We start from the raw sequence: 25,213 nt of genomic DNA, 5'->3' as shown, positions 1-25,213 counted from the left end.
AAATTCAATCATTACAGTACCCGGAGATGGAAACAACCTAAGTGCCCATGATCGGATGAATGGATAAAGAAGATGTGGCACATATATACAATGGAATATTACTCAGCCATAAAAAGAAACGAAATTGAGCTATTTGTAATGAGGTGGATAGACCTAGAGTCTGTCATACAGAGTGAAGTAAGTCAGAAAGAAAAAGACAAATACCATATGCTAACACATATATATGGAATTTAAGAAAAAAAAATGTCATGAAGAACCTAGGGGTAAGGCAGGAATAAAGACGCAGACCTCCTAGAGAACGGACTTGAGGTTATGGGGAGGGGGAAGGGTGAGCAGTGACGGGGCGAGAGAGAGTCATGGACATATACACACTAACAAACGTAGTAAGATAGATAGCTAGTGGGAAGCAGCCGCATGGCACAGGGATATTGGCTCGGTGCTTTGTGACAGCCTGGAGGGGTGGGATAGGGAGGGTGGGAGGGAGGGAGACGCAAGAGGGAAGAGATATGGGAACATATGTATATGTATAACTGATTCACTTTGTTATAAAGCAGAAACTAACACACCATTGTAAAGCAATTATACCCCAATAAAGATGTTAAAAAAAAAATCATTACAGTAGCTGTTGTAGTAAATGATTTTTAATTCTTAAAAATAATGATGAATTAAAGTCATCATGAGCCTTACATCTTTCACACAACATGTGCAGCTGACAAAGAGGAACTCCTCAGCACGTATGACCAGCTTACTGTGCTTTAGTAGTATTTAATTCCTTACTGAGGACGTCCATCTTCCAACCAAAGGCCTCAACTACTCTACTTCTCAAACTAACCCGCTGTAAATAAAAGATGATGGGCCACCTTAAACCTGGCAAATGACCTGCACATTCTGGGGGCTTAAGAAGTGCTGGCGGTGGTAAACCCCTGGGGATCCGTGGGATGTAGCCGTGTTCTTGGTCCAACGGCATCCGGCCTCCCGGTGCAGGGCTCTCCCCACAAAAGCACATGCCCTGTTGAAAGCAGAAGGTGGCAGGACTCCCCTCTCCCACCTCTCCCCCACTACCCGTGTAGACACGCCATCTGCTGTGCATCACCTCGACCTAGAGGCAAGCAGAGGAGGAGCTTGTCGGCTGCACCTAAGGCCCTGCTGCCCGAATCTTCCAGCTCAGTGAGGGCAGTGCCCACGGTGCTGCCAGTGTGGAGTCGCCTCAGGCAGGGGAGGAACCACATGCCCGACACCACCAATAAAAGGTCCTACTGCAAACAGGTGACATACAAGTGATCTTCCGGTGGAAAACGAAACAAGCATACTAGGGCTTCCCTGGTGGCGCAGTGGGGGCTTCCCTGGTGGCGCAGTGGTTGAGAGTCCGCCTGCCGATGCAGGGGACACGGGTTCGTGCCCCGGTCCGGGAAAATCCCACATGCCGCAGAGCGGGGCTGGGCCCGTGAGCCATGGCCGCTGAGCCTGCGCGTCCGGAGCCTGTGCTCCACAACAGTGAGAGGCCCGTGTACCACAAAAACTAACAAACAAACAAAAAACAAACAAAAAAAACAAGCATACTAGATGGAGCTCCCAGGGGTGGAATCAGAAAATCCAAACAAACACTAACAAAAGGAAGACAAATGACAGAGAAGACCAGAATTTCTTGAAAACACAGTCACTTAAGAGTCAATTGGTAACTGCTTTAAAACTTCAACGGAGAATACAGAAGTTAAGCTAATAAACACTGTTTTGGAGCAACCAAGTTTTCAAAACATTACTTCCTAACTGATGGAAAATCTATGAAAAAATAGAAATGAACCTTCAAGGTTTATAAATAAACCTAAGTAAACCTCTCAAACACATTCACTTAGACGTGTTCTTTCTGTAATAACTTTCAAACAGCTTTAAAATGACAAAGAGCTATGCTACAAATATCTTTTTCTGGACTTTATGAAAAGCACTGACTTAACCAAAATCTATTTGGACAAGCAAGTCTGCCATACATTCAAGGAAAGAAATGGTTGCTTGATATTTGAACACTGACCAAAATGATAACTGAATTAAAACACAGAGAGCACAAATAAGGTATAGTAAATGAGAAATCTGAAAAAGTATACATACATATATATGTGGCTGAATCACTCTGCTGTACACCTGGAACTAACACAACATTGTAAATCAACTGGACTTCAATAAAAAAAAAAAAAGAACCATCAAACCAGTTTTTGAAAAGTTAAAACAAAAATCTCATTTATGTATATGAGAAATGGGTCAGTGGACACATTCCCACAGGTGGAAAGACGAGGCTACTTACCGACCATGGCACTGACCTCCCCGGCCATGAGCGTCTCCACAGTGTGGTTGTACAGGTTCACGTCAATGATGCCTTTCCGGATGGTCTCTCCGACTTTGGCCCCCAGTAACACCGAACCGGTGGTTTCAAAGATTGAAGCCAGGATGCAGGCCTGCCTCAGGGTCACCACGCCCGAGCCCACGGCGGTACCAAACGAATTGGCAACATCATTGGCACCCACGGAAAATGCCAAGATAAAAGCTATGAAAAAACCCAAGATGACCATCCACAGATACTCATCTGCGGCCATTTTGGAAAGGGGGTTCCGGGTACTTTTCTTTTGCAGAAGTATTTGAAAGGTGCCGAGCTTGAGGTTCAAACGTCGTCAGGCCGAGAGTTCTCGTAAACAATGAGTCTGCGCTGGAAAGTGCCGGATGATGCTGGAGCTGCACAAACTGCTAGCTGCTGGCTTTCAAACTACTGTCAGGACAGTTCATTGGGTTGTGTTCAGTCAGCGGTAAAACACATTCCATATTTTCCTTCCCAGTCTGGGGAAGCTGTGAGATCTCCCCCTGTAACAGGAAGGAGACAAAAGAGATCAATTACCCTGAGGAACCGGTGACAACAGTTTGTTCTTTCAGAAAGAAATGTTTGGAAACTGCTGATAGGATCTCACGCTGGCATGTGGCAGATCTGACCGTAAAGCAATGCAAGGAAGATGATAATCAGGCTACCTGCCCAGCCCACCCCCGGAAAAGCTGATTCTAGAGCGTCCCAGGGTGAAGCTGCTTTATGATCACAGGTAGGAAGTCTTAAGAGGATACATTTTTATGCAATTTGAAAAATATATGCGGTCTTTATTTTAGAAAGAAAAAACTGCCTTGGATGAGCAAAAGATAAGGAAACGAGAAATTCAGAGTTACCGCGTTCCTCAAATACGTGGACCGCGCCTGGAACAGGATGACCCGATGTGGCTGTGACACCGTGGGGTGTGGCAACTGTCTACCTGACCACTTGCACACCCTGAGCTTGGCAGACCCGGGTCAGACACGAAGTGACTCCTTCAAAAGGTGACAGGGTGGGAACTGAAGGGGCTCCCGGGGGACAGGGAAGCTGGAGCGAAGCGACCCTGTCAGAGCAAGAAGCAGATCAGGTCACTACACCCTGTTTCCCACCTCGCTCGGGGAACAGTCAGAGGCCTGACCATGGCCTGGGAGGCCCTCCCAGATCTCCGTGGGGCTCCCCCACCAGATCTCCTCGGGCTCCCCACCAGATCTCCTCGGGGGTCCCCCACCAGATCTCCTCGGGGCTCCCCCACCAGATCTCCTCGGGCTCCCCCACCAAATCTCCTCGGGCTCCCCCCAGATCTCGGGGCTCCCCCACCAGATCTCCTCGGGCTCCCCCACCAGATCTCCTCGGGCTCCCCCCAGATCTCGGGGCTCCCCCACCAGATCTCCTCGGGCTCCTCCCCCACCAGATCTCGGTGCTCCCCGACCAGATCTCATCGGGATCCTCCCCCACTAGATCTCGGGGCTCCCCACCAGGTCTTCTCGGGGCATCTCCCCAGATCTCCTCAGGCCTCCCCACCAGATCTCCTCGGGGCTCCCCAACCAGATCTCCTCAGGCTCCCCCACCAGATCTCCTCGGGCTCCCCGCCTGACCTCCTCGGGCTGCCCCCCCAACCCCGCCCGGGCTCACTGACCTCAGCCCCTGCCCACCCCCTCCCCTCACTGGCTCGCTCACCTCAGGCCCTTTGTACCTTCTGGTCCCTCTGCCAGAAACAGCCTGTCTGATGGCTGCACAGCTCATCACCTGCTCCAAGTCCCTCTCTGCCCAGATGTCACCAGAGCAGCCCTCCCTGACCCTGTCGAAGAGCACCCCCCATGCCATTATCCCTCCCTCTCACCTGACCTTTTGTCTTTTCTACTGACCACCTCATTCATTCATTCACTCACTCACTCCTGTCCGGCCCCTCACGGGACGCAAGGACTTTGCTGTGTCTCCAGCACACAGACTAGCGCCTGGCACGGGGTAAGCCCTAATCAAGTTGTTGAATAAGTGAAGAAAGAAGCTATTAAACAAATGAAATAACTCTTGCATAGGCTTCCTCCTGGGATGAAGATGTGACATCACAGAATTAATACATATGTGAAGTAAAAAGGTCACTAAAAGCCTCAGAACGGTGGTGTTCTATTATTATATGGTCAAAGTACCACATCTGTGTAGTTCCTTTGAGCGGTTCTAGGCATCGGGAATGGTGCCCATAAATGCTAACTGAACTGAATGAAACAGGCTCATACACCACGTCATACACAACATAATGATCAATCAACATCAGGTTATTTAGAGGGAAAAGAGCAGGACATAAAATTTATGTACCTGTGATTGTGGCAACGTTAAAAGGCATATGAAAGACCAAAAGGTAATCACTAAAATTGTAACAGTGGTTGAGTTTAAGAAACAGTGTCAGAGATCATTTTTTCCTTTCCTCCAAAAACTGTATACCATGGTGATGTGCTTTTCAAATTAAAATAATACATAAAAAACAAATCAATAAACGTATATTGAGAACCATCTTTTTAAAAAATATAATTCACTAAAATGTGGTGAGTACACGTGCTGGGAGGGCAGTGTAGGCAATGCTACAAGGCACACGATGAAATAAAAAATGTGCCCTGACCACCTTCTCATTTTCTAAGCTTCGTGGTCCACGCAATTCTGGAGATTCTGGGCCCGACGGAGACGCGGGAAAAGACCACTCTAAAGGCAAGAGACAACGTTCTATAAATGAAAATACAAAATTAAACCATTCTGGACCAATATCATCTATCTTAAAATATAAGAGAATTCTAGATGAAAGTTCGTCTGTCAGGTTAGGTGGCGCAGAGGGCCAACAAGGACAATGCCCAACAGATATTTACTGCAGGCCCCCGCCTGCCCATCACAAGGAAGATGCTGAGTGATGATGGACGGGGTCCTGCACGTGCGGCGCTCCCCTCCAGGGAGGGAAACAGATGCTCATGGACAAACACACGTCAGACCATCAGCTGCAGCCGATGCTGCGGAAGCAGGAGGCTCTCGCTGCACGTGTGGCATCACGAGCACATGATGGGGGCACGGCCTGGTCTGCGCGGGCAGGAGAGGGTCCCCTGCCATCTAAGGACGGGGGGTCAACCTGCGACTGGGGGAGGCATTCCAGGCGGTTCCCAGCTGGGAAGGAGCGGGATGAGGGGAGGGGACCGGTGGCAGCCGGGGTGAGGGGCCCACGGTGGAAGCTGAGCTGGACCATATTAAAGACTGTGGTCACCGACTAACAACAGGGGGCGCTGAAAGGGTGCTGTCATGCTCAGACCCTCCTTCTGGGAGGCCCCCTGGCCACAGTGGGAAGAGAGAACAGGATGGAGGCCGGGGTGGATGTGGGGAGACTGCCTACGAGGCCCCTGCTCGGCACAGATGGGGTGTCCTGGGCCCAGGGCAGGGGTGGTGACAGGGGAAGAGAAGTGATGCAAAGAAGCCAACCATGGCGTTGGCTTGTCAACAGCGGTGGAGAGAGGAGAGCTGGCGCCTACCTGTGGAGCTGGGCTGAAAAGTCACTGAGCAGGGTGTGTTTTCCCTTCTGCACTGTACTTGGTTTTGTTTGTCAGTGGCAGGATGGTGTCTGAGCACAGCTCGTGGCTGGACACGGCACACACGGGGTGAAGGCAGCTCAGCAGCGATGCCCTCAGCCCAGCTTTGCTTGGAGTGAGGCTTCTCATTGTCTTTATGGTCCCCCTGGCACCATTTCAGAGCAGGGATTCCCTCTCCTACTTAGATGACCTTAGATAACTTATCTCCACAACTGTGTCTATGTTTTCTCCTTCACACTCAAACCCTCAGCCAACCGGCTGAAGTGCAAAAGCAGCTGGTTGAGGAGAAAAGCTTTTGCCCCTTTTCTGAGCCCAGATGATTTCTATCTTGCATGATATTTACCCGGCCAGTTTCTTATTGCAAGTACCAACACCCTGACTTTCTCCATTGATTTTTATCAAATGTGAGCAAAATACAGAGCTTAAATAACCACACAATCTGCTCTATGGAAAAAGACAGCAACGCTGCTGAGACCGAGCCCTCGGCGGGCCAGAGGACCACCGTGCAGGAGGCCACGGTGGAAGCTTGCCAAGAACACGGCCCAAATTCAGAGCGGCTGAGGCCCGACCAGGACGCCGTCGGGGAGCGCTGGTGTCTGAAAGTAGGATTTTGAAGGGAGGTGATCACATCAGTGGGGAAATCTGACTTATTCAATAAATGATGCTGGGACAACGTGCTAGCTGCTAACTATCTGGAAGGGAAGAAAAAAGTGAGACCCCTACCTCACACCAAGTTAAAGATGGAAAGAATCATCACATGTGAGTTCACGGGGATCCTGCAGCTGGAGACAGAGGAGTCTGAGGTGTGGAAGCATCACTTGGAAATGCCTCTTCTCGTCCTCAGCAATGGTTCTCAACAAGGGGCACTGCTGTTTGGAACCTCCAGCAAATGCCTTGTTCCTTCTAACTCTCCTAGGAGGGCTTTTCTGAAAAAGGTCAGGACGAGGTGGGGGGAGGTTGGAACAAGCTTCCTCTTTCCCTCTCCTTCCCCGAGTGTGAAAGCCCCTACGTGGTCAGGATTCACAGGACTGAACGTTACGAGACAGTCGTCAATTTTCAGATGCCGTCAACCTCCTGCACTGGAAGAACAGAGCCCTTCAACGGTTTGACTTATTGCAGGAGGTACTGAGGGTCTCATAAGCTGTGTCCGAAACGCGTCCTGCTCACAAGATCCTGTCTTTCCTCAGAGGCTTCTGAACAAGCTGCTCGGCTCGGCTCTGCTGCCCTCGTGTCTAGGCCTTCAGCTCTGAATGAGCCCTCCTCAGGGATCCTGAGCTGGGGCTTATAGATTCTCTACTTCCACGAGCATCTGCCTCAACTCTCCCTAACACCCTCTTCTCCACCCTAGAAACAGGAATGTTAAAGGAAGGGTGAAAACAAACGTTCTCAGGATATTTCTAGTCACCTTTGTATGCTGTTTAAAAACAGCAATGTTGCTGAGTTGTAGCACTTAATAGACATTTGTGCACAGAGGAGCTTGGGTGGGAGGGTCCTGCTCTGAAATGCTGCCAAAGGCGACACCCGAGGAGGCCCCTGACCCTTCCAGCAAAGGTGCTGCTCCAGCCCCCCTCCACCCTGCACACCCCTCCCCCCAGCCTGGGGTCTAACCATCTCCCCAGTCCGGCTACCAGCCCCAGACAACCATGTCAGTGGCAGACTGTGGCCTGTTCAGGAGCTCAGATCCACGCAGAAAAGAATCCCAAAGATGACTTTTGGCTTCTTCCCCAAGCACACACCTATTTTCATCAATTCATGTGCCAATTTCAAACTCAGCTTTTTAAAGAACACCTCTCATCCTGAAGGATGCTTGCCGAGCTGCCCTTACATTTCACCCAATAACTTCGCAGTTCTTCTCCTGTCCCTATGATGCAGAAGGAATTCAATACATCTATAAAATGTCTTCTTTCCTGGGTCTGCTAGGAAACAGTGTAAGTAGGGCAAGGTCCTACTTGATGAGGCTTAATCTCATTTACTGACATGAGCTGAGTAATAATTGATAGCTGCTTACATCCTCCAGCTTGATACACGCTAAAGCAGATACGAGGAGGGCATCCACTGTGCTGCTTCTGGGCTGCGCGGCTCTTTTCCCTGCCACTCACGGGCCACAGCCAGGCCAGGCCCTCCCTTTGACAGATGACGGGAAAGAGCCAGGTCCCCCATGCAGAGAACCTGGGGCTCTGAAGTTATTTTCCAACACCTCCCCTGAGGCCCAAGTGCTTCACACACACCCTCTGAAAATGTACCACCTGCTCTCCCGGAAACCGGGGCTGGAACTTGAATTCTGACACTTAAGTCGAAATATCTCTTCAGGGGCACGATGTAAAGTCCAGTAACCCTCTGCTACATGTGGGTGAGCCTGACTAGTAAGACAAAGAACTACTAGCTTTTCCTGGTAATATTTAAATAAAACGGAAGATTCACTTTTGGAATCTTATGACTTGCGGAGAACAGTACAGCAGAAACATTTTTCTTTCACCATTCAGGATGTAGATCTTGTCATAAGGAGTTTCTATTAACAACATCATTCTTTTTTTTTTTTTTTTAACATCTTCATTGGGGTACAACTGCTCCACAATGGTGTGTTAGCTTCTGCCTACAGCGTCATTCTTGAATAGCTCACAGAAACATCGACTGCAAACGCTTAAATATTAAAAAGACAGTTTAAAAAGTAATAGTATATTTAGGGTAGAAAATGTTGAGTTTCATATTTTCACACGAATGATAAAAAATGGAAACATTACTAGAATGGGTCTGAAACTGGCCTCTGCCCCCTTTAAACAGCATATTCACAGATAAGCGGAGCGGCCCTGGGAGCAGAGGTGCCTGGAGAAAGGCAGGTGGATGCTGTTCTGATGACGGCAGAGGCAGGGGGACGGGCAGAGGGGACGAGGAGGGGAGAAGAGGGAGAAAATGACGTCAGAAGGCAAGGTGACAACGCAGCCAGAGGTCAGGCACCACCTGGAACAGGGGTTTGGAGGCAGAGGATGCAGATAACAGAGGCAGGAGAAGCAGGTGTCCTCGCTGGGGACTGAGCACGGACACAGAGCCTGGAAACAATGACGTACGACGTGCAAAGTGAACGACGCGGGACTTCCCTGGTGGCGCAGTGGCTAAGCCTCCGCGCTCCCAATGCAGGGGGCCCGGGTTCCATCCCTGGTCAGGGAACTGGATCCTGCAGGCATGCCGCAACTAAGAAGCCCGCCTGCTGCAGCTAAGACCCAGTGCAACCAAATAAATTAAAAAAAAAAAAAAGGGAACGACGCAAACTGGAACAGAAGTGGCCTGGACATCAGCCAACAGATGCGGCCCCTGCCCAGCCCTGTGTGTCCTTCGCCTCCTCCTTTTCTCTCTGCTGTTAGAAAACAGCATATGTTTCTCCTGCCCGGAGAAGGGGAAAGAGCACAGGGCCAGTCAGGGCCCCGGGTCCATGCCACTCCAGCCTCCTCCTGGCTCCACAGCCCTGGGCAAGTCATATCAACGCCTCATCTGAAAAGTGGGAAGAACGGCACCCAGCATGGTGGTGGGTGAAGGCCCCCAGCTCAGTGCCAGGGATCCACACGTGGCGACCTGCCGTTACTGGCAGATAAAGCCCTGGGCAATGGTCAGGAAACCTGAAGCCCAAGCCTGGCGCTGCTACTAACTAGCAACGTGACCATGGGTAAGTCCTATCTCACCATCTGCTAACGGGGACAGGAATAGCAAATCTAGTGCATGCAAAGTGTTTTGTAAGTTGCGGGTAGCCTCAGGCAACTTGAAGTTATGGTATCACTGTAGTCACAGGAATTGTAACACAGTGAGGTTCCCAAATCCTTCTAGAAGGATCTTTCTGACTCGTATGCCTCCGTCTCCCTCCAGTGCGGCTCTTCTTCCTCGATGTACCGACTCTGGCCTTGTCTTTGCTTGAAGACTGACATACACTGTAAGGTGCAGGAACTTCTTTGAGGGGAGGAAGGAGGCGAAGAGGTAGAGAAAAAAACACCCTAAAAGGTACTAAGAGAAAAAATCCACACAAAATGGTAAAGCCACTTTGGAAAACAATTTGGTGGTTTCTTATACAATACAGCATACAAGCCAGCAATCCCATTCTGAGGTGTATTTACCCAAGAGAAATGGAAACACACGTCTACACAGGAAACTTTCTGTTCTCTCTCTTGCGTATGGTGGTGGTTATACTACTATGCATGTGTGTCAAAACTCATGGAACTGTACACTTACAGCTGGTGGGCTTGACTGTATATAAATTATGCCTCAATCAAGCGATTAGAAAATAACACTGGAATATATAAATAGGTGAGGTGATGGGTGCACTAACTGACGAGATGACAAGAATCCTTTTGCAATGTAGATGTACAGATACATATCAAATCATCACGGAGTACACTTTATTTTTTTTGCGGTATGCGGGCCTCTCTCTGCTGTGGCCTCTCCCGTTGTGGAGCACAGGCTCCGGACGTGCAGGCTCAGCAGCCATGGCTCACGGGCCCAGCCGCTCCGCAGCACGTGGGATCCTCCCGGACCGGGGCACAAACCTGTGTCCCCCGCATCGACAGGCGGACTCTCAACCACTGCGCCACCAGGGAAGCCCGACACTTTAAATTGTAACATTTAAATGGTAGTATCTTACCATTTTATTTGTCAATTATATCTCAACAGAGCTGAGGAAAAAAAGAAGGAAAACGACAGGGTCATCTTTGATATTTTCCCTTCCTGTACTGCCACACTGTCCCCCCAACCCCCAAGTCCCCTAGGATAAGGTACAAAAGTTATTAAATAGTTAAAAACAGAAAGAAAGAGCCACTCCCTTACCTGAGGAAAGAAGGAACATTCCACTCAGACACAGTAAAACCAGCCAGTGCAACCAATGGAGCCAGGGGTCAGGGGCAGGCTGTCACCCTTGCTCCAAACAATGGTGTCGAGAAGCAAAAAGCACACCAGATCAGAGGAGGACGCTGCACTGCACAGGGAAAGGCCCACAGAAAGGGACTCACACACAGCTTTTCTGAGGCCAGAGACGAGAGAGGAAGGCCTGCTGCTGGGAGAGCCTACTGACCGCCCTTCAAGATGGGCACTTAGTGCTTCCACAGAGAAGAGAACAGCCGGCCTTCCCGTGGAGGTAAGTCTCCATCAGTTCCGTAGGACCCAAAAAGAGGTACCCTTCGAGAGCATTCAAGGTTAGGGCAAATATAAGCATTTCAGCTGAAAATCACTTCTGTGGAGGGCCACAGACTGCAGGTACTTTAAATCTGAACTTGTGGACATCTCACGTACCAAAGCTTCCAGGAGGTCAGTTACAGTAGATGAGCGCATGAGATAATAAAAGTGTCACCTTGTTTGCAACTCCAATACCAAACTCGAAAATCAGTCCAGTAATGTCATCTCCCCAAAGTACAGTCAGAAATGATTTACACAGTTCTGAGCAACGGTGTTTATTTTCATATGAGGAATGGTGCTTGTACGCTTGCCAGGCTGGGCCAGAGGCAGGGCCATCCCGGTCCTCTACCTTGAAGGAGGAGGACTCAGGTAGGGAAGGGGTGTTCTTTATGACATCAGTCTCAAAAGTTCAAGAAAACAAGTAAATAATTTAAAATGTGAATAAACACTCATGTACAAAGATGTTTATTAACAGGGTCATTTATAATGATCATGAAAAAGAGGAAACCACCTAACTGTCCCCGGACAGGAGAATGGCTGCAGAAACATGGGTGACTTCTAAAGATGAAATATTATGGAGTCACTAAAATGGTGTTAACTTGAGAGTTTTACATGACATCGGAACATAGTAATAATCCTAAGTGAAAAATCCGTAAACAAAATGGCCTGGGCCATATTTCAACCATGTTTAAGAATGCACCGGGGGTTTCCCTGGTGGCGCAGTGGTTGAGAGTCCGCCTGCCAATGCAGCGGACACGGGTTCGTGCCCCGGGCCGGGAGGATCCCACATGCCGCGGAGCGGCTGGGCCCGTGAGCCATGGCCGCTGAGCCTGCACGTCCGGAGCTAAGGGACTAAAGAAACAGGCCCAATAAGAGCGACTCTCTCTAGGTGTTCTTTACATTTTTTGATATTATGAAAACTGTTTACAATGAGCAATTACTACTTTCATCAATTAAAAAAAAAAACCTTCAAACACTACAAAGAAAAGTACTTTTTTTTAAAAGTTAGGCATGTACAACCAAAATACGCTTAGTTTTTCCTAGTAAAGAAAATGAATTTCATATGAATCTGTCTGTTTTCAGCCTAGGCCTCTCAGACAATTCTTTCTTCCTTACAACCCACAACTTAAGATGCAGAATACGTCTTCTGTTCTCTTCATTTATCTTATCTTTGTTTTTCACTTTCAAGGCTGTCCCTTCGTTCTGGTGTCTGAGCCCTCGGTGAATAGGTCTCTGCATGGTTTGGGGCCTCGATGTGCAGGAGTCTGAAGGTTCCTCCTCGGTCACACTTGCTCTTTCTCTGGATTCTTTCTTCATCCTTCTCATGCTCCTCTGGAGGTTTTGGCCATCAGGACTGAACTTAACCCAAAGAATAAAGCAACTTCCTGATGGTCCAAGTACTTCACAGTAGTTGAGGGGAGGAAGGAGGCGAAGAAACAACCTATGATTAACTCTTTTAGCCTATCTTGGTTCACAGAATTAGAGAATCATAAAACATTCGAACTGAAGGGACTTTTAGTTTACAAGAAACAACCTATGATTAACTCTTTTAGCCTATCTTGGTTCACAGAATTAGAGAATCATAAAACATTCGAACTGAAGGGACTTTTAGAAGTTATCTATTCCAATTTTGGTCCTTCTGAAGATGTGACTGTCCTGAGAGTACAGGTTGTGATTGCCCACTTACTGTGTAGGCGGCGCTCAAACGAAACCCGTGTGAAGGCAGCAGAAGTGATGCCCCTGGCTGACATACATCGGGCTTTCTTAATGACACTACTCCTGACCCCGGGGGGTGGGATACCTTGAGGTCCTGGCCTCAGCCAGGGGTGGGAGGCAGAGACCATGGGGAAAGAGCAGAGGGTGATAAAGAGAGCGGGCTACCAAGAAGGCTGCAGAGCCTGCACCCTGGAACGTTTTCAGGGTCAGCTGATGTCTCAAGTGCTGTCCAGCTCCATTATTTTACATCATCCAGAGACCACAGGACCGGGAAGAGGCAGTTTAGCCTGGAACTATGAACCACAGGATTGTCCTGTGGGGAGAGGGAGTGGAAATTTCTGACCCTCTCCTGAGCAGTGCAGTCAACGGCCTTCATGAATTTATGGAACATGAACAAACTTATTTTGGTCCTCTAGCTACAGTTTCCACTGCAGAGCCTGTGGGCTCAGCTCTTCTGTACCAGGCCTCATTCCGGATATATTCACTCTCCCTCCTGCATTTTTGTCATTCTGACATTTAAATGTCTTGTTGGCTCATAAAGCGTGTGTGTTATTCAGATGTTTTCCACACAGCCTTTTGCTCCCTGGGAAGGCACTGTCTAAACCTAGTCAGTAAAAAGATTTTTTAAAGGATGAAGAAATAAAAGCAAAATTAATTCAAATGAATTAAAAGTTAAAGGAGTTAGGATGATTTGGCCAGAAGAAGGGAAGATTTAGGAGGTCCTACATGACTTACATGAAAAATATTTCTTAGAAACGGAAAGACGGCCTCAGGAGGCATAAGTGTTAGTTTCCTGGAGGTGTTCCAATGGGATCTGAATGACTGAGTGGTGGGTTAGAGCAACAGAGCCCCTACCTATTATTTCCATTTTAAACGGATAATTCAGTGATTCCATGAAAAGGTTACCAAAAGGAAATACATTATCAGCCACTCTTTACCCAGTTGGAGATACAGCAAACACTCTTTCCAACGACAGGTGAATAGATAAACAAGATGTGGCACATACATACAATGGAATATTACTCAGCCATAAAAAGGAACGAAATTGGGTCATTTGTAGACACGTGGATGGACCTAGAGTCTGTCATGCAGAGTGAAGTAAGCCAGAAAGAGAAAAGCAAGTATCGTATATTAATGCATACATGGGGAACCTAGAAAAATGGTACAGACGAACCCATTTGCAGGGCAGGAATAGAGACGTAGACGTAGAGGACGGACATGTGAACACAGAGGGGGAAGGGGACGGTGAGACGAATTAGGAGATTAGGTTTGACATAAATACACTACCATGTGTAAGTAAAATAGATAGCTAGTGGGAATCTGCTGTATAGCACAGGGAGCTCAGCTCAGGGCTCTGTGACGACCGAGACGGGTGGGATGGGGGCTAGGGGGTGGGAGGGAGGTCCAAGAAGGAGAGGATATAGGTATACATAGAGCTGATTCACTTTGTTATACAGCAGAAACTAACACAACACTGTAAAGCAATTATACCCCAATTAAAAAAAAAAGTCTTTCATTGTAGTAAGAAAAACTACGCTCAGGAGGAAAAAACTTTGTAACTGAATGGGTTGCCACACACTGCAATAAGCTCCCACTGGAAATGTGGAATTACTTGCAGTGAAGATTTGAAAAATAGATTATTACCATCTTGCGGAGTGTTTTAGGTGCAATAGTGCTTGAAAGGCAGGGACTAGAATAGCTGAGCTTTACACATTTTCTCCCACTCCAAGACAGAAGTGGCTCCTGAGCGTTTTTCCCTTTCTGTAGGCACTATAGACAGATTCCCTCCAAATATTCTAGGTAAAGTTTTTTCTTCACTCATAACCAAAAATAGATGCATTTTCACGAACAAACCACTTAACATCCCTTCTATCAACTGGCAAACCTAGGATCACTTGTTCCAGTTCTGTGCCCTGAAGTGTTGGGCTACTTGGCTAAGTTCCAGGAACTATATTAGGGAAATACTTTCCCTTCAGCCACAGTTTAAAATGGAACTATGTATATAAATAGATATCTTGGTTCTTACATATTTATTTGCTAATTCTGTTCCAAGTATAATGGAAGCTCAATAAAAATGTGAATGACACAAAAACATTGATTCCTGATACCACTACGTATTATTTCTATTAATGGAACATTAGTATAAATAGAAGAGTTGATAGATGAAGATTATTATCTTAAGTATTCTCCATGCTCAACTTATAGCCCCATATTTCTTGTTCTCATTCCAGAGGTTCTTAAGCAATAGTTCTTAGGCAGCAGAAGCAAGAGAGGACAGATAACTATTAAAATGATTTAGTCGGACTTTTTGTGATGTAGCAAAGTCTGTTCAAGGCTCTGAAGTGCCTCATCAGAAGGCTGCAAACGATTCACTTCCACCATCAAGTGCAAAATACAGTGTAAGCAGCCTGAACAAGGCAATAAGGCCATAAATCGTTCATCTGGTTGGTAAGTCAGGTGAAAATTTAGCAGTTCTTCATATCTCTGAGACTATGAAATTAAAGTCTTGTTACTAAATTAAGAAACCAGAAGCATTTACTTGATATCACCTTCAAAGAACCACGGAGACAGAAGTTAAAAAATATAAGAGAGATAAGACAGCTTATAAGGTTTCTTTGAAAATTATTTCCCAATTCTGAGAATGCTCCCGGCACTTCATTCCTTGTGCATGATTAAGATAAACTTTCTTGGGCAAGTCACTAGCTCCCTTTGCCTCAATTTTTCCTTCAGAAAACTTAGAGCTGGGGAGGATGCTTTGATATGAACATAAAGAGCTTTCTTAAAACAACCAGAAAGCAACCAGATATAAGCTACTCTTTAGTGATGTTTTAAATCAGTTAAGAGAAGAAAAATATGTAATTATACTGTCTTTTATCATTACCTACTTAATTACCTTTACTGGAGTTCGTGTGTGGATTCAAATTGCTGTCTTGTGTCACTTCCTTTCAGCCTAATGAACTTCTTTTAGCATTTCTTGTAAGGCAGATCTGCTAGGAGGGGATTCTCTCAGTTTTCATTTACTTGGGAATGCTTTTATTTTGAAAGACAGCTCTGCAGGATGCAGGACTCTCTCGGCACTTTCACACGTCTTCTCACTGCCTGCAGGCCTCCACTGTTCCTGATGAGACGTCAGCTGTAGTCTTGGTGGGCTTCCCTCATACTCCCCAAGTCACTTCTCCCTTGCTGCTTTCCGATTTTCTCACTTTCAAAATTTTGACTAGAATATGTCTGGGTGTGGATCTCTTTGTGTTTATCCTCGTTGGCGTTTGTTAAGCATTTCGGGTGTGTAGGTTAGTGTTTTTCACCAGCTTGGGGAAGTTGTCAGCCATGACTTCTTCGAGTGTTTCTTCTGCCCCTTTCTCTCTCTTCTGCTTCTGGTATTCCCATTGTGACACTTAACAGTGGGCTATCTTTTTCTGAGGTTCTGTTCATTTTTCTTCATTCTTCTCTCTTTCAGTTCCTCAGACCAGATAATCTCTGTCATTCTATCTTCAAGTTTGCTGATTCCTTCTTCTGACAACTCAAATCCACGGTGCAGCCCCCTAGTGAGTTTTTCATTTTGGCTACTGTACTTTTCCACTTTAAAAAAGTGTTTTAATTGTGGTTAAAATAAACATAAAATTTACCATTTAACCATCTTTAAGTGTATAGTTCAGCGACATTAAGTACATTCACATTATTGTGCAAACATCCCAGTCACCCATCTACGGAACTTTTAATCTCAAACGGAAACTCTGTACCCATTAAACAATACTCTTCCATTCTCCCTGGCAACCACCATTTTACCTTCTGTCTCTATGAATTTGACGACTCTATCATATGAGTGACATCATACAGTATTTGTCTTTTTGTGACGGTCTCCATTTCACTTAGCATAATGTCTTCAAGGTGCACCCATGCTGTAGTATGTGTCAGAATTTCCTTCCATGTTTTAGGCTGAGTAATAGTCCATTGTATGTATAGACCACATTTTGTTTATCCATTCATCTGCTGATAGACCTCTAGGTTGCTTCTACCTCTTGGCTATTGTGAATAATGCTATTAAAATGGGTGTACAAATACCTCTTCAGGTCCCTGCTTTCAATTCTTTCGGGTATACACCCAGAAGTGGGATTGCTGGGTCGTATGGCGATTCTGGTTTTAATTTTTTGAGGAACTGCCGTACTGTTTTGTACCGCAGCTGCACCACTGTACATTCCCCTAGCAGTGCACAAAGGTTCCAATTTCTCCACATGCTCACCAACACATTACTTTCTATTTTATTTTGTTTTTTAATAGGGGTGTGAGGTGATATGTCCCCCTGTGATTTTGCTTTTCATTTCCCTAATGATTATGATATTGGGCATCTCTTCATGTGCTTGCTGGCCATCTGTAAATCTTCTTTGGAGAAATGTCTATTTAAGTCCTTTGCCCATTTTTGAACCAGGTTGTTTTTTGCTGTCGTTGTAGGAGTTTTTTACACATTTGTATTTTGGATAATAACCCTTTATCAGATGCATGATTTACAAATGCTTTCTCCCACTCTCTAGGTTGGCTTTTCACTCTACCGATCGTGTCTTTCGATGTGCAGAAGCCTTTCATTTTGAGGTCGTCCAGTTTATCTGTCCTTACTTTTGCTGCTTTTGCTTTTGGTGTAGTATCTACATTTGGTTCTTTTTTTTTTTTATCATTTCCCTCTCTTTAAGGATAGTCTCTATCTATGCGATGAGTCACTGCTCCCACACTTTCCTTTAATTCTTTAAGAATGGTTTCTTTTAGTTTTTGAACTAAGAAAATAAAATAATAGCTTCTTTGAAGTCTTTGTCTGCTAAGTTCAGTAACCGGGCCCCTCCAAAAGCAGTCTCTACTGCCCAGTTTCTCTAACATGTCCCATAATTTTCTGTTGAAAAACGGACATTTTTAGATAATATATTGTAGCAACTCTGGTTACTGGTTACTCCCTCCCCACCAGAGGTTATCTGTTTGTTTGTTTACTTGGCTGGACTAATTCTGTGTAAGTCTGCTTTCCCTACAGGGTACAGCTGTTGATGGCTCTGCTCAGATATTTCTCCCTTTTATATACTTTAGTCTGGCTTGCTAGGGATCACCCATGGGACAGCATAAGACACTTACTGGTCAAAGGTTGTGCTTAAGTCTCCTTAGCTAGTTAGATTTTCACCCTCTACCATGACGTTTGGGGCTTAGAGACTGCTTTCACAGTTCAGAGAGCAAGGGACGGTGGGAAGGTCTGAATATAAAGGAGCTGCAGAGGAGTTGGAATTATTATGTATCCTGGCTGTGCTGGTGGCCATAAAAACCTGAGCATGTGTAAAACCTCATACCACTGTACACCAGAAAAAGCGAACTTTACTGTATGTAAATTTTTAAGTGACTGGATTTGCCTTTTAAGAAAAGATACCTCGACACCTGTACTGCTCTTACACAGCTGAATACAATGTGATCACTTGGGTTCTTAAAAGTTCAGTACTTAATAATTAATAGGGGGACAGAAAACAAAATCTTTCTTATTATACTATTGCCTACTGGGGGTCATTTCTTCTCAGAACACAATACAAACTAAACTTAAAAATCCATAGCCTTCTAATGCTTAATAGTTAGTATGATAAGGTCGAGCTTTTATACCTGACCAAAGAAGTCTCTTCTGGATTAGGTCTCGTCATTTTTCTTCAAGTAAAAATTCTGGATTTCCTTAATTGTTACTGACAAGGCCCACAGAGCCTGAAGACACTGAGACTTAAAGATCCAGAAAAATCAAGCGAATGTATACAAAAGTAGAGATGGCAAAAATCGGGGCTGACAGACGGGGTGCGAGGCTGGACGCACTGCCTGCCGGGTCCCCAGGGATCCCCAAGTCTGCACAGCAGGCTGAGGCACACAGTGACAGAACAGCTCAGCGAGCCTCTCTTCCCACACCAGCCGCCACTTTAATTTCAGGTCAAGTTGAAAGCAATCCCTCTTTTTTTTTTTTAAACCTTTACGACAGTAGATGAGCTCATTTATAACTCCCAACCACCTCGCTACTCTCATTTTTGCTTTTAATCTTCAGAGTAAAGGCAAAAACAAACTAAACAAAAAGGGAATGAACAAACAAAAAGGAAGAAACTCAGTCCAAATTTTTAAGCCAAGATTCATTCTCTTGCTCTTACAAAAGCCACCCTTTCCCTCGACAGCCACCAGTTTCTTGCCTTTTCTAATGTAGCCTATAGTTTCACAAAATACTTTTATCTGCTTTATCCCTTTTATTTTATTTTATTTTATTTTTTTATAAATTCATTTATTTATTTTTGGCTGTGTTGGGTCTTCGTTGCTGCACGCAGGCTTTCTCTAGTTGCGGCAAGCGGGGGCTACTCTTTGTTGCAGTGCGCGGGCTTCTCGTTGCGGTGGCTTCTCTTGTTGCAGAGCACGGGCTCTAGGCACACGGGCTTCAGCAGTTGTGGCGCACGGGCTTACTTGTTCTGCGGCATGTGGGATCTTCCCAGACTAGGGCTCGAACCTGTGTCCCCTGCATTGGCAGATGGATTTTTAACCATTGCGCCTCCAGGGAAGTCCCTGCTTTACCCCTTTTAAAAAGATGCTCTCTTTCTTCCTTCGTGCCACTCAACTGGCAAAGCCTTCTATTAATCAAACAGTGACCACCTGCTTATTCATCTTGATACACATCTGTGCTCTCGCTGTGTGCGGATAGCTCTGTGTCTCACTGAAGTTGGAACCACTTGGTGGCAGGGATGTGCGTAAGTGGCCTCCACAGTCCTCACTGGGAACAGGGCTCCATCCACTGAGTGTCTGACTATCTGGGTTAAACGGTTCACTCACTGCTCTCTTCCCCTCCCCTGCCCAGCAAAAATGAAGATAAACCCATGGGAGATGTGCCTTTACTTCCTCGGGGAGGCAAGAGTGTGCAGAAGGACTACGAGATTATTCCTACTGTGTAAGTGCAGGAGAAAGAGACAAAGATGATGAAGAAAGGAAAGAGAGGATGAGGAGAAGAATGCTCCTTGTAAGGATAAAAACAGTAGGAAGGGGCTTCCCTAGTGGCACAGTGGTTGAGAGTCCGCCTGCCGATGCAGGGGACACGGGTTCGTGTCCCGGTCTGGGAAGATCCCACATGCCGTGGAGCGGCTGGGCCCGTGAGCCATGGCCGCTGAGCCTGTGCTCCGCAATGGGAGAGGCCACAACAGTGAGAGGCCCGCATACCGCAAAAAAAAGAAAAAAAAAAAAAAAAACAGTAGGAAGGAAACTTGAAAAACCAGCTTTCTCTGTTCTCAGGATTCCAGGAAACACTCCTGATGAGTAACAAAGGTTCTGAACCAAAGACTAGGTCAAAACATGGTTGTACAGGATCCTAGATTCCTTCTGGTTTCTCAAAGCTCTTTGGCTTTAAATTAAGCTTAAGGTATCAGTCCCATTGAAAGTGGATTCAACTGAATCTCAGTCCAGACCTCCGTCTTCAAGTGAACGTGGGGACGGATCCACTCATTTGGGCCGAGGCTTAGGAATAGACCGAAATGAGAGGCCCTTTACATAACCATCAAAAGACTTACCCTCTCGACTCACCATACAAAGCGGGTAGAAAGGGAGGTCTCCTGCTTCCGCTCAAGACTTTCTTAAATCAACGGCCACCCGTACCAAAACACCTCCCCAAAACAGCCTTCTGATTAAGGCCACAGGGACATCCTGGCAGCCTGTGGCAGAAGTAGCTAAGACAGCCGGTGCTCTCCTACAGGGCCATCACTCACTTCAGTAAACGCTGCTGAGATACACGCAGATACCACACGGTTAAGTACTGTGGAAACGCTACCCGAGGCCCCCAGCACATGGTTCTACCACCCACTACTATGGATCTATGATCCAGAAGGATGGCCCCTGACAAAACTTAAGTGGGTAATCGTAACACTAGGCACACCATTTTAATGACTTTATAAAATATGCTGGATTCCCCAGCTCCCTGCCTTTGCTCCCCACATAACACTGAACCTGAGACCCTGGCCCATTTGACATTCATGTGAGAGTTCACAGAACCTCCAGAGCACCCAGTAGTGACAGCAGACCCCTGCCGAATGCCCTTCACACTGCAGAATTAACAGGATCAACCTTCACTGGTACCTGCTACACATCAGCCTATGTGGGCCTCTTCCCAAGAAACAAGATCTCAAGTCTCTGCCTTACAGTTTTCCACTGTAAAAATAATATGCATGCATATAAAAATTTTGGTAAATAGGGAAAAGGAGAAAGTAAGGCAAGGAACAATGCTCCTAGCCCACCACTGCAAAATGACCATTGTTTCTGTGTACATTTTGCTGTACTAGTTTTATCCACAGGGGTAGGCATTAATTATGTAAGCCACTGGGAGGCCACTGGTGAATTAAATAAAATATAGAAGTCAAAATAAAAATGAGTTACAGGGCTTCCCTGGTGGCACAGTGGTTAAGAATCCTCCTGCCAATGCAGGGGACACGGGTTTGATCCCTGGTCCGGGAAGATCCCACATGCCGCGGAGCAACTAAGCCCATGCACCACAACTACTGAGCCTGTGCTCTAGAGCCCGTGAGCCACAAGTACTGAGCCCCTGTGCCACAACTACTGAAGCCCATGTGCCTAGAGCCCATGCTCCGCAATGAGAAGCCACCTCAATGAGAAGTCCACGCACCGCAACGAAGAGCAGCCCAGGCTTGCTGCAACTGGAGAAAGCCCGCGCGCAGCAACGAAGACCCAATGCAGCCAAAGATAAATAAATAAATAAATTTATTAAAAAGAAATTAATTACAACAGTTCCTTTTTGAAAAGAAAGTTTTTCATTATTACATAAGTAATATATGCTTGTTGAAGAAAAAATGTCTAAAATACAGGTAACCAAAAAGCCAGGGGGAGAAACATCATGCATGAGCTCATCTCCTACAGATAACTACTGTTTATATTTGGTGCACTGCGTTCTTTTTTTATGTACATATAAATGCCTTCCTTTTAAAACAGGAATTAAAGCCATTAGCCCATTTAAAAATGCCTTCCATTCAAAAAATGAGGTGATACACGTTTTCTGTAACCTGCTAGTTTTACTCCATGTACATCCAACATCTTCATTTCAAATGGCTGCAGTGTGTTGCATTATATAGCAACACCATAAATTATTTAACCTGTACCTTTTTTGGTTGTCTCTGGGGATCTTTTATGAATTATTAGGTAATTCTTGTGTAGTCTAATAACCAGCTAAGGAGTTTTTTTTTCCTCTCTTTTCAAAGAAGTTAAATTTTTTGACTCAACAACTACCATGAGACAAAGTTAATCCCAAACCACTTAACCACTCTCATTTTTAAAAAAATTTTTTTAATTAATTAATTTACTTTTGGCTGTGTTGGGTCTTTGTTGCTGCACACGGGCTTTCTCTAGTTGTGGCGAGCGGGGAATACTCTTCGTTGCAGTGCACGGGCTTCTCATTGCAGTGGCTTCACTTGTTGCGGAGCATGGGTTCTAGGCGCGCAGGCTTCAGTAGTTGTGGCACGTGGGCTCAGTAGTTGTGGCTCGTGGGCTCTAGAGCGCAGGCTCAGTAGTTGTGGCGCACGGGCTTAGTTGCTCCGCGGCATGTGGGATCTTCCTGGACCAGGGCTCGAACCCGTGTCCCCTGCACTGGCAGGCAGACTCTTAAACCATTGCGCCACCAGGGAAGTCCCACCACTCTCATTTTTAATGACACATCTGAGGACTAGATATGACTGATTTTAGAAACAAAATTACTTTTGCCAGGGCAAAATACCCAAGAAGACTATTTTGTCATTTCTCTTTGCACAGAAATGAAAATAGCCTTTTGCCTGCTACCATGAAGAACCAAATCAAGCAGCCATTTGGATTTCCTCTACTGGATATATAGTTATTGAGAGTTCAGGGGTTTTAAAGACAGTATTTTCTATTCAGAGACTGATACAGGACGTTAGAAGTCAGTCGTCTCTGCTCTCTGAATCACTAAGACAAACCTGTCCTCTCTGTGTGCAACCACCACAGGGACCAGGTCTCACATACTCTGTGCGTAGATGTAGAACGTGACAGCACACGCGGCCTCATGTCTGAGAAGTCAGGTTTTTCCAACATAACGAGGTCTGAAGACTCAGTGACAGCCTTGGAATACTCACCTGCCACCTTCACCCTCTGTCTCCCATGACAAGGCAAACAAGTCTGCACCAGACTGCCCTCACTTGAAGGAATGTTGAATACTCTGCAAATGTGTGATAAAGAGCAGCTATGAAAGCTAAGGATGCCACTATCCCAGTTCTCAGCGCTGAGCTCTGAGGGCCTCAGAGCCTGGCTAAGGCAGGACGTGGCCTCTCTGGGGACAACAGTGTGATCCAGGTGTGACACTTTCTAGGCAACACTGGCAAAACATGTCCTCAGAGAACCCTTTCTTCACTCTGATCACAGGAAGCTCAGATTGTCCTAAACGCTATACAAAGTGTAACAGACACACTCTCCGTAGTTTGTTTTCAACCCCAGACAACTCCTTCAAGCAAAAGTACAAAGGAAAAATACACAGAAGGGCAAAGACAACTAAATTAAGATGAATTTTTTTTTTTTTTTGGCGGTACGCGGGCCTCTCACTGTTGTGGCCTCTCCCGTTGCGGAGCACAGCCTCCGGATGCGCAGGCTCAGCGGCCATGCCTCACGGGCCCAGCCGCTCCGCGGCATGTGGGATCTTCCCCGACCCGGGGCACAAACCCGCGTCCCCTGCATCGGCAGGCGGACTCCCAACCACTGCGCCACCAGGGAAGCCCAAGATGCATTTTTATTATGTGCAAAATGGGGGCCTGCGGGGGGAGGAGAGGGACTCTTAGGAATAAGTACCTGGACTGGGGAGGGTCAGAACTGCCAGCTGCCCGATTCGAGATCATTAATTACATGGGCAAGGGCGGCGCACCTGTGGCCTTGGACGGTGCAACAGAATAATTCACTAGGTATTTGTGTTAAGTGCCTACTAGGTGTCCCGTTGGTTGTCTGCTGTGGATACAAAACAACAGGATAAACAGGCCCCTATCCTCCGGCTCTAAGGGAGACCCACTACCACAATATATTTAGGTCCCCCTGTCCCCAGCTTCCAGGTGGCAGGTGGAACTCCCCGTGCAGGCACGAGGGGATGGCATCCTGCAGGCAGAAGGGACAGAGTTGGGAAGAGGGGCTGGCATCACACTGCCCCGTCCCCATGCTTCTTCTGAAATGGGGAAGAGTCCCCCCTGAAATGGGGACTGTCACAGCAGTCTGTGGCACAGAGGGGTCATGGGCCAACATCAAGGGGCTCCCCATTTTCACAGCTGCCCAAACTTGCCCCCAGGTGGCTGCTGAGAAGTCACACGGGGAGCAGACAGTCTATTTAATGACACTGTGATAGAGCAAAAGCAGGAGATAAAACACAGTATGACTTCTATCACAACATCTCATCTGTTCCTCATCTGAAACGGGCACTGTCTTAACTACTGAGTTCAGAAAAGTAATTGCAAAATTATCCTGGGTAATTATTAGTCTTCTCTCAGTGACAGAGGAAATCCAGCGCAAAGTTAGGGCTAGAGGGGCTTTGACAGGTCATTTAACTCCTGACTTCAGACAGAATATTGAAAACACTGCAGACAAATATAAACCCATTTTTAGATGACTTCAGGAAAATCGTTCACATTTTCCAGTACCCAAGTTCCCCATTTTGTAATACTCGTCTTTGTACCTCATCTAGTGGTCCTCCAACTTCATCCGAATCACTTGGGGGGCTAGCTAAAACCAGATTGCTGGGTCCCACCCGCACAGTTTCTGAATCAACAGGTCTTGGGTGGGGCCTGAGAATGTGCATTTCTCACAAGCTCCCAGGTGGTACTGATGCTGAGGGTACTAGGACCACACATTGAGGACCACGGTTCTAACTGAACCCTTACTGGACCGAACCCTTACATCCTCAACAGAACTGGATACTAGCTGGCCATCGTCCCCTGGTCCAGAGGCACACAGACACTGGAATAACAATCCAAGAGTCCCCTGGTCATTTTTTCCCCTTCAGCCTAAATAACAGAAGTTCCCTAACATCTTATTAGAGGCATCATTTTCCAACCCTTTAATCATTTGTGAGGTTTTCTGTTGGGATCTCTCCAAGTCCCTTTTAGTTGTGGAGCCGTGAACTAGACCCGGAACCTTAGTCAGAGATGGGATGAGGTTGAGTATAAAGGGAAAATGACTCACAGATTCATACCACATCCTCCTTTTATTAACCTCCAATACCCGAGCTTGCCTTGTTAGCTCCCTCTGATTCCTGCCCTTCTGACACCGTTACAGGCTGCAGTAATGCTGAGTTGACCTTCGAAATGCCTTTCTTCAGGGAAGCTCAAAGCACTTCTCTAACTAACACAACTGTTGACTCGACATCCCCAGCCAGATTGGGGATGAAGTAACTGGTTCAATCGCGTATCAGTTTAAGAGGGAGAGA

At 46.5% G+C, this 25,213-nt stretch overlaps 1 protein-coding gene across 8 annotated transcripts in view; it reads right to left on the bottom strand.

The window, feature by feature from the left end:
• Positions 1 to 25,213, bottom strand: part of SLC20A2 (solute carrier family 20 member 2) — a 105,781-nt gene that overhangs the window by 46,444 nt on the left and 34,124 nt on the right. For 5 of the 8 annotated variants that reach the window (XM_060001461.1, XM_060001463.1, XM_060001465.1 and 2 more), the window contains one exon: positions 2,297 to 2,847. In XM_060001461.1, the coding sequence (XP_059857444.1) occupies positions 2,297 to 2,585 (289 nt within the window). In that variant the 5' untranslated portion in view covers positions 2,586 to 2,847. Of the gene's footprint in view, positions 1 to 2,296; positions 2,848 to 3,198; positions 3,405 to 25,213 lie in introns of all 8 variants that reach the window. The other 3 variants (XM_060001468.1, XM_060001460.1, XM_060001462.1) reach the window with 1 other exon arrangement.

The sequence above is a fragment of the Delphinus delphis genome, chromosome 21, assembly GCF_949987515.2.
Source record: "Delphinus delphis chromosome 21, mDelDel1.2, whole genome shotgun sequence".
NCBI lineage: Eukaryota > Metazoa > Chordata > Mammalia > Artiodactyla > Delphinidae > Delphinus > Delphinus delphis.
This window is presented reverse-complemented; position numbering and strand designations above follow the sequence as displayed.